The sequence below is a fragment of the Onychostoma macrolepis genome, unplaced genomic scaffold (assembly GCF_012432095.1).
Source record: "Onychostoma macrolepis isolate SWU-2019 unplaced genomic scaffold, ASM1243209v1 Scaffold8, whole genome shotgun sequence".
Lineage (NCBI taxonomy): Eukaryota > Metazoa > Chordata > Actinopteri > Cypriniformes > Cyprinidae > Onychostoma > Onychostoma macrolepis.
Genome location: NW_026704902.1, coordinates 49,250 through 66,601, shown reverse-complemented (window position 1 = coordinate 66,601; position 17,352 = coordinate 49,250). Strand labels below are relative to the sequence as shown.

Below are 17,352 nucleotides of genomic sequence, written 5' to 3'. Positions count from 1 at the left end.
CCATTTGGAGCTGGCTCCGACCTCCGTTACATAACTCGCTAAAATGGCCAGTCAGGGCCGTTTCTAGCCATTTTGACGCCCTTGGCGAAATCCCTATTGACGCCCCCTCCCCCCATATATATATTAGTATATATAATTTATTTTCAGTCACCAGTTACTTGTCACATTCAAATTGGTTGTCAATAGTAACGACACCAATTTATGGAGATTCAGCGCATCGTGAGTTCCATAAATCTGAACGCATTATTTGTAAATTGACTGTTAAGATAAAAATTCTGCACAATTTATTATCTGTAATACCATTTTGTAGCCACTGTATGACTATAGCCCTATATGTAACAATCCGTAGTTGCTAAGAAATTGTCATCACACAAATTAATTTTATTACATTTGGATTTGGATAGCCTACATGTTCAGATATTATCAGTGAATACTTTTTGTCTTATCTGTTTTTTGTTCAATTGTTTTGTTGTTGTTTGAAACATTGATTTAACTCTCATCCGTCTATTAACAGTCTTCTATCAGCCAAGAAGCTGACTGAGGAAAAAGCCATGAAGAGCAGAAGCAGGAGACGAAGTGATGATAAAAAGGAGCAGAGTTTATTGAATAGTCTTAGTTGTGTATGTCTCAATGCTCAGACTTCGTCTGGCGAACACAAATTCAGCAAGTATTGTTATACCAAAATTGCTTCAAAACAACATCCATAAACCTTGAGTTTCCATAAACATTCCATTGTATTTCTTATTCATGAAGACAAACAGCCCTCGGAACTACACAGTCATAAGAATAAACGACAATGGAAAAATAAAATAAACAAGAATATAATATAAATGACTAATCAATTAATGAATCAATGAAATAGGTATATAAATGACAATTATGATTATTACAAACGATTATATGATTAAATGGAATAATAAAAATGATTAAATAATAAATTATTATAATTGAATATACGAATGAAGAATAAATGAATGAATAAATGAATATAAAAGAAAGTAAAACACAAATGTATTGCTCTCTTGAAGCAAAACACACACAGACTGCATTTGAGGATCCTCAGATCCTTCACATAGAAACCTATACATAGTAGCCAGAAAAATGCCAATGTTAAAGAAAAGAGGCATCTGAACTCTTCACTTGTATTATGTACTTTATATTTCATAGTAAAGCTGTTTTGTGTAGGGCAGAAGTCAATCTTTTTTTTTTCATACTAGCAGGAATGGAAAAAAACAATTCCCTTTAACCACACGCTATTCACACCTCAGACACACGCTCACAAACTGACATCAACCAGAAACATCCAGTAATAGACTGACTGCTCATGCAGAAGATGTTTTTCCACCGAACTGCATTTAGGGACACAAGTCCATCTCTGAATATCATACTTTTATAATAATAACTAAAAAAAGTTATTAGTCATAACATTTGCTTTATTTTTGTTGAAGTCAATATACAGGTACATGTGGTGATTCTCACCAATCCTAAAACCATAGACTCAGAATCTTAAGTTCCTGCTGAAGAGGATGACACAGCTGGATCTGATAAAGGTTTAAGATCATCTTCTGGCAAAAGGCGCATATACACCACATGAACATCCTCTTCAAGTTTCTATAAAAATAAACACATAGAATAAAATAAGCTAACATGAAGCAGATTGACATTGGATTGTCAGTGGTTTTACTTCAGGGGCTATGTTACATTAGTCATCAAGTAATGACGTCACATAGTAACAACAGTTTAAGTTTGACAGTCTCTAGCTGTTGTAGACATGGTGTCAATATAGACCTGTGCCGCATTTCTTTAGTTCTCACATTGCATTTGACTTCCTGACTTCAGTTCTCACATAAGGATTTCACACGATTCAGAGCCTATTTATGCAAGTTATTTGGTCAGTGTTATAACCAGTGATTAAGGAGAGTGTGTTGAAATTAAGTTATTTAATGTGTTTTGAGTGAAAGGAAAGGTTTATGAGTGTTTAATATTTAGTTATGTTGGAGATTTAGAAGAGTTTCTGTTATATTTGAGTTTTTGTGTGGCTGTCATTGCTCTGAAGAGTGGCAATTTTAAAGGAAAAGCTGCAATTTTGTAATAAACAAACCCATCATCAAGAGGTTTTTAACTTCAAACCATTCTTTGTGGCTAAAATAGGAGTTCTCTATTCATACTTTTGGTCCTCCAGTAAAAAAAAGGAAAAAGAAAAGTAATCCTGTCTGAATCAGGAGAGAAATCTGCACAGATCAAGCACTGTTTACAAGTGAAAACAGTTCAAAACAGATCTAAGATTGTTGTGATGTTTTTATCAGTTGTTCGGACTCTCATATCAGAGTTTCTCATCCTGAATGAAGACCTTATGGCTTCTCCACATGTCTGATGTGTGTAATTGTGTGTGATCGGTCAGTATACATATGAAAACACAAATACAGATGAAATGAAACAGTGATAATCAACAAATTAGGAATGAATTATCTTACTGATTTATGTGCGTTTTTTTCATAGGATGTTGAATCGTGTAACATAACAGCAAAAGTGATCACGTCTTCACAGGTATGAACTGTATGAAAAACAGTAACAGATTAAAACAACAATCTCAGTCTTAATTAATTAATTTATTTTTTACAATTATTTATTAGGGCTGTCAAAGTTGAAGCATTAAATGCATAAAACTGAGTAGGTTTAACACTGCACTTTTTCTTTAAACTGCATTACCAAATTTAATATGACATTTTGTTTTTCTTTCACACATACACATAAAAAGACTCCAGCAGAGTATGCTAAAAATAGTATTTGTTTTTTGTGAGTGATATGAATTTGACCAGTATTATTATAATTGTCAACTCCAGTAACTATTACTTTGTTCTTTATATATAAGGCGATAAATGCTAAATATTAATGAATTGAAGCAGAATTTATTTTTAAAATATACTATTTTTTGTTTTAATACTTGTTAAAAGGAGTAGATAATATTTGCCTTTTTTATCAGTTTTTCTGTGTTTCCAGCAAATGCAGCACATCCCGACTGCAGCTACAATCAACAGAGATCCAGCAGAAGTCAACACTATCAGAGAGCCTGAGCCTTCTGGAAGATCTGAAGGAGAGTGTTTTGATGATGAAGAGAGACATTAATGTAAGTGAATGTGAACTTAAAAGCAGAGCTGCTTACCTGAACATGTGTGACAGAGTTGACTGATGCCCAGATGTCTCGTCTGGTTTCTGATGGGATTGTTGAGCACACAGCTGTAGGTGTTGTTATCCTGATATTCCACCTCCAGAGGTAGAGAGAGACTGATGCTGAGATCAGACACACTGATGCTGGACAATAAACTGTTTCCTTTGTACCAGGAGAGAGTCACATGACCCACATTCACCACTGAACACAACAATGAACAATTCTGCTGTGATGATGATGCAGAACAGACTCTGGTAATGTTAGGAACAGGCAGACGAGCTGCAAAATATGAGAATATACAGAAATCTGAATAAAGCAACACAACAGCCTTTTTTCAGTTCTGGGTGCAGGATGAATGTTTAGTGTGTCATTTGATTATGTAAATCTCAAATAAGAATATGAGAAGGTCAGGACGAACAGTGTTTCTACTCACCATAGACAGAAACATTAAAAGTTTTTGATGAAAAGTTCTCTCCATCTGTCTCTAGTCGATAGAGTCCAGCGTGTTCAGTTGTGATGTTTGTGATGGTCAGAGATCTAGTTTGATTGTTCAGTTTCAGTCTGTTTCTGAATCTCCCATCAGGACCATCAAATGTGGAGAAGATTTTAGCTACAAGATTTGGTCCAAAATACCAGAGTATATCATCGTGTTTATGTATTTTAGTAACATCTGTGTTTAAATTGACAGAATCTCCCTCCATCACTGACATCGACACTGAATCACCAAACACACCTGGAGAATATGAAGAGGTTTTTTGTTTGTTTGTTTTCTTCACAGATTAAGACTCCTGTTGTCGTACAAAGCCAGAAAACAGCTGCTATTGAAATGTGAACTGAAAGAACATCACAACAGCAGCAGAGAGACAAAATGAAACGTGATGTGAAGCAATCATTTGGTCTTTAATTTGTTTTAAAATGATCTGGAGCTAACTCAGTGTGTAAAATTGCATAATTTACTGAAAACAAATACATGATAACCTCAGGGTGAAAAAAGACAAGGATTAAATATAAAAAAGTCTAATATTTAAAAGCAGCTCAGTGGTTTTGGCTTTCTGAGCCTCCGTGCAGAGCTTAACCATCCACAACGAGGTCATAAAAGTAATTATTACTTTTATGCCCTGCTGAAAATTTTAATGTAAAATAATAAATGCAAAGTTAGTAGATCTCACAATAATTACTCATCTGATGCAGATAGCAGCAAAAGAAAATGATCTATTTTGAACTGTAGCAGCTTTATTGCTCTGAAATGGAAAGCAATTATAAGCAATGGAAATGTTTTTATAACTTACCAGTCGGACTCCACCAGCAAAAACTGAACAAAACAAACATGTGAGACATTTCAGTTGTTCAGTGTCTGATCAAATAAAACTATTCACTATAAACCCTCAACCTATAAGTGAATCCACCCACGAATGAGTTTGACCCTCCTTCAGATGCTGTATTTGCATATGATTTTAAGTTATAGTTCTTCTGGCCCTTATTAACACTGTTTTTAATTTCATTTGAACTGTTTTTAATGGAATAAACTTTTTAAATCATTTTTATCAGTTACACATACACATACTTTTTGAAAGATAGTTTTCAGACTGTTAAATGGCTAAAAGTAGAATATTATATAGAATATATGAGTATTAGATAAACTACATTTCATAGAAAAATTGAGGCTAACCTTTGTGATTTCAAAATGGGTTGCATATGTTTATTACATTTTCAATTGCTGTGTGTGGAACTAATTATAAAACCGTCCGTCATCTCACAGTACCAGATTCAGCTTCTGAGTCAAACTGAAAACTGCTGCGGTTGGCATCAGAAATGTGGTTTGATCTGTTGGTGGACAAACATCTTGTAGATGAGAGTTTATTCACTGCATGTGTGTTTAGTTTGTAGGTGGAGAGTTTTTTTTTTTTTTTTCCTGTCCTGCTGTTATGAGCTTTTTAAGACCCTTTCATCTAAAACTTACATGATGAGAAACTTTTTCTCACAAAGATGGAAAGAAACAATAGCAACACATTGATCATAAGAATGTCTTAGGATTTAGAATTTGTTTGTTTGATTTAGAAGTTGTTGTTTTTTTGTTTGTTTGTTTTTTTCAAAGGCTGTATTTGTTTGGCTTAATAAAGGTAAAACGCTTCCCTTTGTCTGCACACAGTCTTCAATTATATTACTCAGAAATATTTGTCCCCACCCACATTTTATTGTTAAATAATTGAATACTAGCTGTATAATGAGAGGTGTTGTTAGGTAACTCTCATTTGTTGCAAGTAAAGGATGGTGTGAAATTTCCACCCACTAAGGGAAAAAAACAAAAAAACAAACAAAACTCAGTGGCCTTTAACCCTTTCATTCCACTGACTTTTTACTGTTTTTATGTTATAGCTAGAAGACATCATCTAATGGTTTTAGTAGGTTTCCAGTGCAGTGACTTATATGTCAGGTTTGGTCAAAACCAAACTGTAAATATGAAAAGAAAAAAAAAGGGAAAAAAAAAGAAAAGGAATTAATAACATTAGAGTCAGTGGAAAAATAATGAATCTTCCATCTTTTAAAATGGCTAATATTCATGAGGAGGGTCTAAGTGTCTGAAAGTATAGTATGCTATAATTGTGTGAATGTACATGAACTTGAACAGCCTAATGACCATCTTACAAACAACATCCTGATACTGTACATCCATGAGAAATGCAGTCATCTTACATATAACTGAGATAATCACAGTCATCACTTCACATGCAGTCACACAAATTTCACATTGAGTTTTATTTCACTTTATGAATTTTATGACTTTCAAGTCTAATGTTAGTAACAAAAAAGAAAATAAAAATGGAATAAAATAGTACTCTGGTGTCTTGCTCCAAGTACTGAGGCTGTTATACCTGCTGTTCGACCTCCACCAGATGGCGCCATTTATCAGTTAACTCTACAGGTGCATCTCAATGAATTAGAATGTCGTGGAAAAGTTCATTTATTTCAGTAATTTAACTCAAATTGTGAAACTCAATGCACACAGACTTACGTAGTTTAAGTCTTTGGTTCTTTTAATTGTGATGATTTTGGCTCACATTTAACAAAAACCCACCAATTCACTATCTCAACAAATTAGAATACTTCATAAGACCAATAAAAAAAAAAAAAATTTTTAGTGAATTGTTGGCATTCTGGAAAGTATGTTCATTTACCGTATATGTACTCAATACTTGGTAGGGGCTCCTTTTGCTTTAATTGCTGCCTCAATTTGGCGTGGCATGGAGGTGATCAGTTTGTGGCACTGCTGAGGTGGTATGGAAGCCCAAGTTTCTTTGACAGTGGCCTTCAGCTCATCTGCATTTGTTGGTCTCTTGTTTCTCATTTTCCTCTTGACAATACCCTATAGATTCTCTATGGGGTTCAGGTCAGGTGAGTTTGCTGGCCAGTCAAGCACACAAACACCATGGTCATTTAACCATCTTTTGGTGCTATTGGCAGTGTGGGCAGGTGCTAAATCCTGCTGGAAAATGAAATCAGCATCTTCAAAAAGCTGGTCAGCAGAAGGAAGCATGAAGTGCTCCAAAATTTCTTGGTAAACGGGTGCAGTGACTTTAGTTTTCAAAAAACACAATGAACCAACACCAGCAGATGACATTGCACCCCAAATCATCACAGACTGTGGAAACTTAACACTGGACTTCAAGCAGCTTGGGCTATGAGCTTCTCCACCATTCCTCCAGACTCTAGGACCTTGGTTTCCAAATGAAATACAAAACTTGCTCTCATCTGAAAAGAGGACTTTGGACCACTGGGCAACAGTCCAGTTCTTCTTCTCCTTAGCCCAGGTAAGACGCCTCTGACGTTGTCTGTGGTTCAAGAGTGGCTTAACAAGAGGAATACGAGAAATGTAGCCAAATTCCTTGACACGTCTGTGTGTGATGGCTCTTGATGCCTTGACCCCAGCCTCAGTCCATTCCTTGTGAAGTTCACCCAAATTCTTGAATCGATTTTGCTTGACAATCCTCTTAAGGCTGCGTTTTTCTCGGTTGGTTGTGCATCTTTTTCTTCCACACTTTCTCCTTCCACTCAACTTTCTGTTAACATGCTTGGATACAGCACTCTGTGAACAGCCAGCTTCTTTGGCAATGAATGTTTGTGGCTTCCCTCCTTGTGAAGGGTGTCAATGATTGTCTTCTGGACAACTGTCAGATCAGCAGTCTTCCCCATGATTGTGTAGCCTAGTGAACCAAACTGAGAGACCATTTTGAAGGCTCAGGAAACCTTTGCAGGTGTTTTGAGTTGATTAGCATGTCACCATATTCTAATTTGTTGAGATGCACCTGTATTTAAAGACTATCTGGAATAATAAATGATAGAAAAACATTTATTTCAGATATTTATCAAAGAAACACTCATCCATGACTGAAATAACATAGGAAATGAATGCGGTTCATTTTAGACCCATGTAGTGCATTAGAAGGGTAGTGACACAACAACAATTTTTATTCAAAAAGTAAGAAAGACCAATTTAAATAAGGATTTGTGAATGATGAATTCACAATTGAATTCTGAATGATGAAATTAATTTCTTGAAAAGATACAGAAAAAAAAAACTCAGTCACTTTAGGTCACTTTAGACCCATGTTCTGCATCCAATGGTTAATCTTGCATGTGAAGCCTCCCTCAAAAGAGTTTGGTAACCCTCCTAATGCACATGCTCACATGCTCTGTACACACGTTACACACACACACACATAATTAGTCTATTACGCTTAAAGTCTTTAAAAGATGTAGTGTCCCTGAACTGAATCCATTTATGTATCAAGTTATTCTCCTAATATAGTCTTGTATCTGCCTGTGTGTAGAGGCCTGCATGAGAATGGAATGTGCAGACATTTCAAAACTACAGTATATGGTGAAGCTGCACACTCTATTTGGACATTAAAAAAAATGATCAGGCCTCCTCATCTCCCTTAACATAAGTTGAGGCCCCCTGTCTACTTCCTAAAAGCAGACTGGAGGCACAGCCAAAAAACCAACAGCTAAAATATACGGTAGCAATGTTTGAGGTTTTACGGTTTTAACTTAAATTTACAGTTAAATACTGTAATTTCATTAACTGATATAATGTTAATATACCAACCTATTGAAGTACTGAAATATGTTTTGTTCCTTTTAAATACACTGATAATCACCAAATGCAGGTGGTGATGAGAATCACATGAACCAAAGCCCATCACAAGCAGCTTTTAAATAATAACATATATAGAAGGTGCACAGTGTCATTCACACAAGCACTAAACACCATCATGGTGAGACTCATTAAACTGAAATATGCAATAAACATTAATTTAACAACGTTAGATGTAACATACAACCCTAATAAACATAACTGATAAAAAAACTAAGAAGAAACCTAGTTATTTCAAAGAAAAAGCATCAAATTCAAACAAAATTTGAAATGCAACGCAGGGAATTCTGGGAACGTCAATTTACGGTTTTTCCCTGTAAATTTTACATTCTTTTTCACTTCCAAAAGCGGTATTTCACCGTAAAATTGTCTGAAATGTATATTACAGTTTTTCACCGTATATATTAGGGGAACTTACCGTTAATAATTTAACAGGTTTTTACCGTAGCTTTTTCACAGTTTTTTACCGTTAAAATCACGGTCATTTTTTACAGTGTAGGTATAAGAACAACTTACTTTAATGTGATAAAAGGCCTTATATATACATTTTATATACAGAACCATTTATCTGTTGTAGTAATTGTAAATTGTGACAATATGCTTCTTGTATTAGGCAACATGTTGAAATATACTGTTGTTTAGTGATGTGATGTCCACCCTGTTATGTCCTGTCCACCCTGTTCCCTTGCACGTGTGAAGAATTTAGTGAAAAATTATTAAAGAATAATATCCTGAGCTGGACCAATATATTTTTCTTATAGTGTAACAAGCCCTTCTTCAGATAAAATGGTTACATCATGGAAATTAAAAAAATATATATATGGAAAGTTACCAAGCTGAAATGGCACCAAATAGTAAGAATGACCCAGCTATACAGCGACAATGGAGGGCTACATAGACGAGAGATTGTTCAAGAGGTTCGAAAATATCCTAATTTGTACAACTGTAGCATGAAAGAAAACAAAGATATTTATATGGGTTTTAACTCATGGCGAGAGATTGCGCAAACACTGGCCCGTTAGGTCAGGAGACGTATTGCAATTTGGCACAAAGAGCATGCATCGAACGTCTGTGTACGCGTACGAGTCAAATGAAGTATACTTTGCAAGGCTGTGCTTACGACTGTGAAAAAAAGAAGTATACTTTGGCCTTAAGAAACACACTAGGGCCTGCCTCACCACGCCCTCCAAAGGCATCATTTTTCAATAAGGACTTCGGGAGCTCCAAGCCCTCACTAATTGTCTTATCTTCTGACTGGGTTATCAGTATTCCTAGAGAAAGACCTGTGTCTGAGGAGGAGAAACACCCTGCAGTCCTCCCGGTCCATGTTACCAGATGAATCCATGAAACGCATATCTCCACTATTAGAGAGACTGTGTGTTCGTTTCATCAACGGGGAACAAATGGCTACAAGTGGTGTTCCTCCTGAGGACATTTTAAGCTTGCTGCAGGTGTCATTATAAACTGTATTGTAGGATTCTACCTGCCTTTCCAAAGCTGCTAGCATTCCCTCCCCACTTTACTCTCCAAACTCCTGCTTATTCACCTTCTGATAAAGTCTGCAAACAGAGGTGTAAAAAGTACTAAAATTTTACTCAAGTGAAAGTACAGATACACAGTGAAAATTTCACTCGATTAAAAGTACAAGTATCTGGCAAAAAAAAAAAAAAACTTGAGCAAAAGTAAAAAAGTACAACTTTTAATTTGTGCTCATGTATTAAAAAATTAGAAGTACTTTTTTTTTCTGACAGACAAGGTTTGAGGTTTGGTTAAAGGGAAAAAACAAAACAAAATGCAATGACATAGGTCAAACACGTATATCTAGTGCAACAACAACAGTTAAAATGCAGAACAGCAGAACACACAGACAAAAAAATAAATAAATAAAGACAGGGAAAGGGATTAAAAGGAAACTCCATCCTTTCCACCCTCATATGACTTTCATTTATCTGATGAACACACACAAAAAAAACATTTTTAGAAGAAAAAAAAAAACATCTCTCTTCATATAATGCAAATGTATGGGATGTCCAAAAATTACACTTCAAAAATTACACAAAGTGAATATGACAGTAACTCATATAACCCCTGTTGACGAATCAGTGTCTTCTTTAGTGAAACAATAGGCATATGTAAGAAAAATACAAATACTAATATTTTAAACTTGACTGCCGTGTTCACTTTGTGTGGTTTCTGAAGTGGTCCTGTCCCCTTTGCATTATATGGACTAAAAATCGTTGCTTGTTCATCTGAAGACAGAAAGTGATAAACATCTGGGGTGACATGAAGGGGAGTAAATGATGAGAGAATTTTAATTTTGGGGTGAACTATCCCTTTGAAGAGCAAGATGTGATGCAGAGGCCAGAAACATTCCAGACAAAATTCAAGAATGTGTTGAATTAATGAGGAGAGTCATAGAATTAAAACATACAACATTAACATTTTGAAAGGCCACTTTTTGTGTTATCTATTCAACATCACAGTCTAAAAGGATAATTAAACTTTTAATTGTTTATTTGGGACATTTAGATTTTTTGGGGGTTCTCATCAAATATTGATAAATAATTATTTGTGACTAATTAGATTAATTAATGAGCAAATCAAGTAATTATTAATATAAAAAATATATATATACACGTTGACACTCCTAATTCCTACTCAATGTGTCATATAATGACATATTATAAATACAACTTATCCACTGCCTGGTAAGAACATCACTAAACATGAATTACAATTAATTTAACATACAAATGTTCATTTAAACACTTTTTGGAGATTTGTAACATTTAATAAAAAATAAAAAAATAAATTACCACAAAAATATTAATTGTATTTAAATTCTCATCACTGATTTTATTTGCACTCAATCTTGAGCATTCAGCCAATATATTACACAGCTAATGACTCCAGCAATGGTTCACTTTTCAAGCATACTGGATCATAAAGTACTGTTTTTTTTTTTAATTTATTCATTCATTTATTCACTTTTTAACGCCATGCCAGCATCAAGGCTATTTTCTTGGCAATCAATTGTACTTGAATAAAGTACAAATCCCCCAAAATAATACTTATTGCAGTAATCAAGTAAAATTACTCAAGTATTTTACACCCCTGTCTGCAAATGAAGTGGATTGTTTTGACTACATAAATCTGTCAAAGCTAATGATTTGTACAAAGTAAAATTTCACATACCTGTAGCAAAACTGAAGATCTGGGCAAATGGCACGGTTGGCTGAGGCATATACATATTTGTTGCCATGCTCAGCCAACAAATCACTTTTAAGTACAGCCAGAGCTGATGTTGGGCTGTGCCCGATCTCAAATAACTGAGTCAGGGTTTCAATTGCCTTGACGCCTACATTCTTGTGCCTTAGTGCCTCCGCAACAAAGATGTTATGGTTATGTACATTCATACAGACTCAAGGGGACTTGTGTCATGGTGGGGACCTAAATTCAGCGAGGTCTGCAGCGGGAGAGAGAGAGGAGACGAGCGGTGCGTAAGTACGTCAAGTGCAAATGATAACACCTGTGTCTCATTTCAGTAATTGGCATGGAGGGACCAGATAAAAAGCCACCAGAACGGGAGGCTAAGGGGAGAGACAGACTGGGAACTCAAGCTGGATGAGGGCATGCTTGCCAGAGCAAGGAATGATATGCTGTCCCTGAATGACCCTGTCTTCTTCCTTCCACCCTTGAACCCCATCACACTATGATGGAGTTCAAGGGTTCAAGCTGTGCTGCTGAGAATTTTTAAAAATCTCACACTGAAATCTACAAGTACTTATAATAATAAAATGTTATTAAAAAAACGCACCAGTTGCACCGCCCAAAGGACGGCCCTGCTCTTGAGATAAATAAACTCTCTAAACCATAAGTAACTATATTTTTAAGCTTTAATTCATCCATTCCCATCTTTCTAAGTTCATTTCTCATTATTTCTCGTTCATTAGTATACTTTTGACAAACACAAATAACATGTTCTACTGATTCCTCTACTCCACAGTGCTCACATAATCCCGTTGGATGTTTATTTATTATTTTTAAGGTTTTATTCAGCATAGTATGTCCAACCCTTGTTAGAATATTTTCCTCTTTGATGCTTCTTTTAGTTATCCTCACTACTCCTACTTCTCGTTGTATTTCATAAAGATGACGTCCTGTATTTACTGTATCCCACTTATGTTTCCACTCCTTCGTGGTATATGCTTTAATTACTGCTTTTGCTTCATATTTACTAAGTGAAATATTCATGACCTCCTCATTTTCCAAAGCCTGTTTTGCTAAACTATCAACCTTTTCATTACCTTTTATCCCCCTATATCCACATAAATATTATCATAATGTTCATATTCTTAAATCTATACAGATTTTCATATATCTCATTTACTATATCCCGTCGACTGTGTGATGTGAATGATTGCAATGACTTTAATGCCGAACATGAATCTGTACAAAGTATAACCTTTTTGATTTGAGTCTCTTCTATCCACTGTACTGCTGCTATTGCCATCATCTCTACTGTGTATACTGATAAATGATCTGTTGTTCTCCTATTAACAGAAATGTTTAAGGGTGGAATACTAAAAGCAAAACCTGTTCTCCCAGTATTGGGATCTTTAGATCCATCAGTATATACTGGGACAAACGTTTGATATACAGTTTGTAGTCTATCTTCAACAACAGCTACAATGTTTCCAGATTTTTTCATTAACTCTAATTCAATTCAATTAACTCTAGCACATCAAAATCTATGAGTACTGCAGGAAACAACCAAGGTGGAGTTATTGATAACGTTACTGTAGGAATGTATCTTTTCTCAGTTAAAATTTCTCTAGCTTCTTTGTCACTATTCCATGCAAAACATTTCTGTTTAGATCTTTCCTTTTCCCTGCACGGAAGGAGTACCTTTACTGTTGAATGGCGATCTTCTGAATGACCTTGAAGATTTACCCAGTAGTTCATCATTAACTGCTTTCCTCTGATTTGTCATCAACGACTTTCATTGATGTCTAAACTCTTCTTCTCAGGTGACAACAGGGTTGACCAATGAAATCGAGCCAGAGATAGCTGCGGGGTGGGGTTTTCACGCGGTGGGCGTGGTTTGCGCTTAACTGGTTTTGGGGGGGGGGGGGGATCACGCGTTCCGATCGCATGCAACGCCTATTCATGGATTTCAGTCACGTGACTTTTTTGTTGCGGCCGCCATCTTTAGGACCTTGTGTACAATGCATAGCCTCTCCTTGGTTATGGTAAACCAAAATAACACTTCGCCAACAACGAAAGACAGGTATTTTTTTTTTTTTTAAATATACCCACTAAACATTGGACGTCGGATAGACGTGCAGATCATGTCTATATTGGGTCCGTCGGTCCATGACCAATTCTGGACATCTATTCGACGTCCAAACTAGGTCCTCTATTTGGACGTCTAACCATGACCCAAATTGGACGTCAGATTGACGTCCGACATTTGACCTTTGAACTGGGTATTTTTTTGGACGTCATTTGGACGTCTAGGTGCAGGAAATTTACATGATTGTATGTAATATTTTTTTTATTTACAAATATCAACATTGTTGTTATCAACATGATTGATACATATGAATACAGATTTTTTTTAATAAACAGTCATGATTTATTATGTGTATGCCGAATAGGCCATGTTTTTTTTTTTTTTTACATTTTCCTGTTGAATCTAGCTGCTGAGCCAAACAAAACATAGGACTACAGTTATAGAAGTTAAGTAAAAATTATATATAAAATAAGTCTAAATTTGACGTTGAAAAGACGTCCACAAACGACCACATTTGGACTATAAATAGCCCTTACACGGAAGTCCCACGGACGTCAATATATGACGTGCTGTAGACGTCGAAAAAAGACGTCGCCTGGCGTTACAAAACAACCCCTTCAGTGGACCTAAATTGGACGTCCAAAAATAACATGGAAAAGACGTCACTCCGACGTCACATGGCGCAGTGGGTATAGATACTTTAGGATTAGATCCTTATTTACTGTCAAGCGAACTGCTGACTCTAGTAAAGTCTAGTGAAAACTTACCAATTTGACGTTTGCTGATATTTACATCTACCTCATACACAATCCCTCTCCATACATTCGGGTCAGTATCAGTTAAATCTTCACCTGCCAGAGATTTACCCATCTGCCTTACCCGGCCTGGATGACTGTTTACTCACTGCCAGATTTGTTGCACAGAATGCCAGACTTAGCCCAGTTTCATTTCTATAGCTACTGTACTGTTCATTAATATTTTATTTAAATTTGATAATGTTACCTAGCCAAAACATTTACTTTAATTTTAATTATATAGATTAGAATACATAAATAACAATTTAACAATTTATTTACACAACAATTTATTTACAAAACCAAGTACAGCAAAAAAACAGCAGTTATACAATGTGTATATAAAATATTTAACTTATTGCAAAATTACCCATGCATTTACTTGAATGAATGAGGCATTTATATATACACTTGGACTGTAACATTTAATAAATAAAGGTTAAAACATTAAAGATTTAAAAGGTGTTTTGAAACATATTGGTGAATGGCAGAGGTTTGGAATTAAACATTTTGTAATTGGCAAAATAATTTAAATAATTACCTAACTGTTACTATGAATCATTTTTAAAGGTAATCAGTGAATACTGTTCTTAGTTGCCCTTACAAAAAATTACTGCAGTTTTTTAAAAAGTAATACTGCAGTTTTTAAAAAAGTAATACTGCAGTTTGTTACATGAAGAAAAATGCAGTTTTTTGGACACAAAAAACTGCATAATTGCCGTTTTACTGCAATACATCTGATGTACTATTGAAATACAACTGCAATACTACTGCAGTAGAGCTGTAGTATTACTAACAAACAATTGCAATAGAACCGCAGTATTACTGCAATAAAGCTGAAGTAGTACTACAATTATACCGCAATAAAACTGCAGTAGTACTGCAATATATAATACAACTGAAGTACAACTCAATACAACCAAAGTGCAATACAATAACACTGAACTGCAACAAGAATATTCAGAATAAGTTTTATTTGCACACAACTGCAATATAATAAATTAAGGTAGTTATATTGTATCTGTACTTCATTATACTGTAAATCTACAATTGCACTTCATTGTACTGTGGTTTTACTGCTGTTGAACTTTAATGAACAGCAGTTATATACTTCATTATACTGCAAATCTCCAGTTGTACTTCACTGTACTGCAGTTATACTACTTTGTACTGCAGTTTTACTGCAGTTGTACTTCAATGTACTGCAGTAATTTTTGTAAGGGTGTTGCTCATTTTCCAAATCTCTTGTCAGAGTGGTGGTCATTGTGCAGCATGTCTTTTCACATCTTAGTCCAGTGAGTTCTTTGCTTGGGAGCTTTCATTTCTGCACCTGTAAAGAGCAAATAATGCACAAGTATCTATTACTAAAGGTCTAACTGAATACGCCAAACTGAATGAAAGTAAATATATATATTGTATTAAAGCACATGTTGTTTGACAGGCTATTTACTTAGGGGTGCCTGATGTAATGGTAAAGTGATTATATTTCGTTTCATTTTTTATAAAGCTAATTTATAAAAACGTTGGGAGCAGTTTTTGTTCGTTAAATATAAGTTTTTTTTTTTTGTTTGCTTGTTTTTTGTTTTGTTTTTGGAGACAGTGAGCTGATCATAGCCTATGTTTAATCAAATCATCACGACTTGCCTAAAATACAATCTATAGATATAAACAGTTCAAGCATATCACAATGTTAGTTTAAGGTATCAAGTTAAAATGGTTATTTTAAAATTACCTGTATCAAGATGCAGCAATTTGTTTCGTTCATTTACGTTACTTCATGGTTTGCCCTTGTGAACGTGTCCTGTCTGTGGATGCGCGCGTTGTCTAGTTTTCTTGTTGTAGCCTACATGTGTTAGTCACTGGGGTCCAAACTTTCCTAGAAAGTTTAACTCCAGCTAAATTAAAAAAACAGCGGCTGCGTCCGAAACCGCATATTCTCAGAGTACATATACTTAAATTCAGTAAGTAGCCTACTTACTTAAGGAGCGCTAAAAGACTTGCTATTCATGGATTTCATGTGACGTCACACAGTGGTGTGGCCGCCATTTGTAGGACCGAATTGCAATTACGTACAGTGGCGCCTGCAGGTGTACGGCTGTATGCACTGTGCTTACCTTGAGCGCTCAGACTGTCCTGAGATTTGCCCCTCAAACATTTCAGCAGTAAGTTATAGGCTCGTACCTCCTGTATTTCTGTCGACTGAACCAGCCATGCCATTAATAATGAATGTATCAATCTTTTTCATGCCAAAGTCAATTTCTGCTTATAAACATTGCGTCAAATAGAAAGAGAAAATTGTGCTACACGCACTTTCATGAGATCGGGTTAGACTACAACAATTAATTTGTAGTCTATTTTACAAATGGGAACACAACGAATTCATGACAATGTTTTACATGCAAGCTACCCGTAACATTTATAGTGAAAATTTCTTTAAAATCATCTGGAATGCAATAAAGTAATTTTTAAAGCTGTTTTGCTGCATGGATTAAAAATAGGCTAATAAATAATTCACATATCAGACAAAATTGCGTTGCAGAAAATCCTTTAAATCTTAAGGAATTCAGAGCAGAGCAACTTAAACATCAGAAAAAATATAATCGGGCCTGTTTTAGGCTTTTCCTTATTTTTATATTTTAGAAGGTGATGAAAAATGAATCGCCATCTCCTCATTGGACGAGCCTATAGAGAGAAATGCATCTTTAAGGATTACATAATGAAAGAGTTTTTGTTTTCGATTCAAATTATTTAGTTTTAAAGTAGTAATTTAAAGCTTTCTATAGATATATTTATCATATTTGTGACTCAATTCGTTGAGTTTCGGTTCATCAATGTGAAGCGCTCCTATTCAAGACGAGAGGGCAAGCGCATCCTCTGTTTTCCTATTTATTTTATAAAAGCACAATGTTTTGTTGATATTGTGAATGCACAAATAAAA

The 17,352-nt window shown here is 35.2% G+C and overlaps 1 protein-coding gene across 1 annotated transcript; it reads right to left on the bottom strand.

Annotated features, from left to right (window-relative positions):
* Positions 1 to 1,197: 1,197 nt before the first annotated feature.
* On the bottom strand, positions 1,198 to 11,723 carry LOC131535735 (hepatic and glial cell adhesion molecule-like). The gene is made up of 6 exons (XM_058768288.1): positions 11,520 to 11,723; positions 3,603 to 3,902; positions 3,164 to 3,448; positions 2,972 to 3,088; positions 2,475 to 2,554; positions 1,198 to 1,611 (listed from the first exon to the last, which is right to left on the bottom strand). The coding sequence occupies exons 1-6, from the start codon at positions 11,584 to 11,586 to the stop codon at positions 1,507 to 1,509; spliced, it is 954 nt and encodes a 317-aa protein (XP_058624271.1). The 5' UTR covers positions 11,587 to 11,723; the 3' UTR covers positions 1,198 to 1,506.
* Positions 11,724 to 17,352: the final 5,629 nt, after the last annotated feature.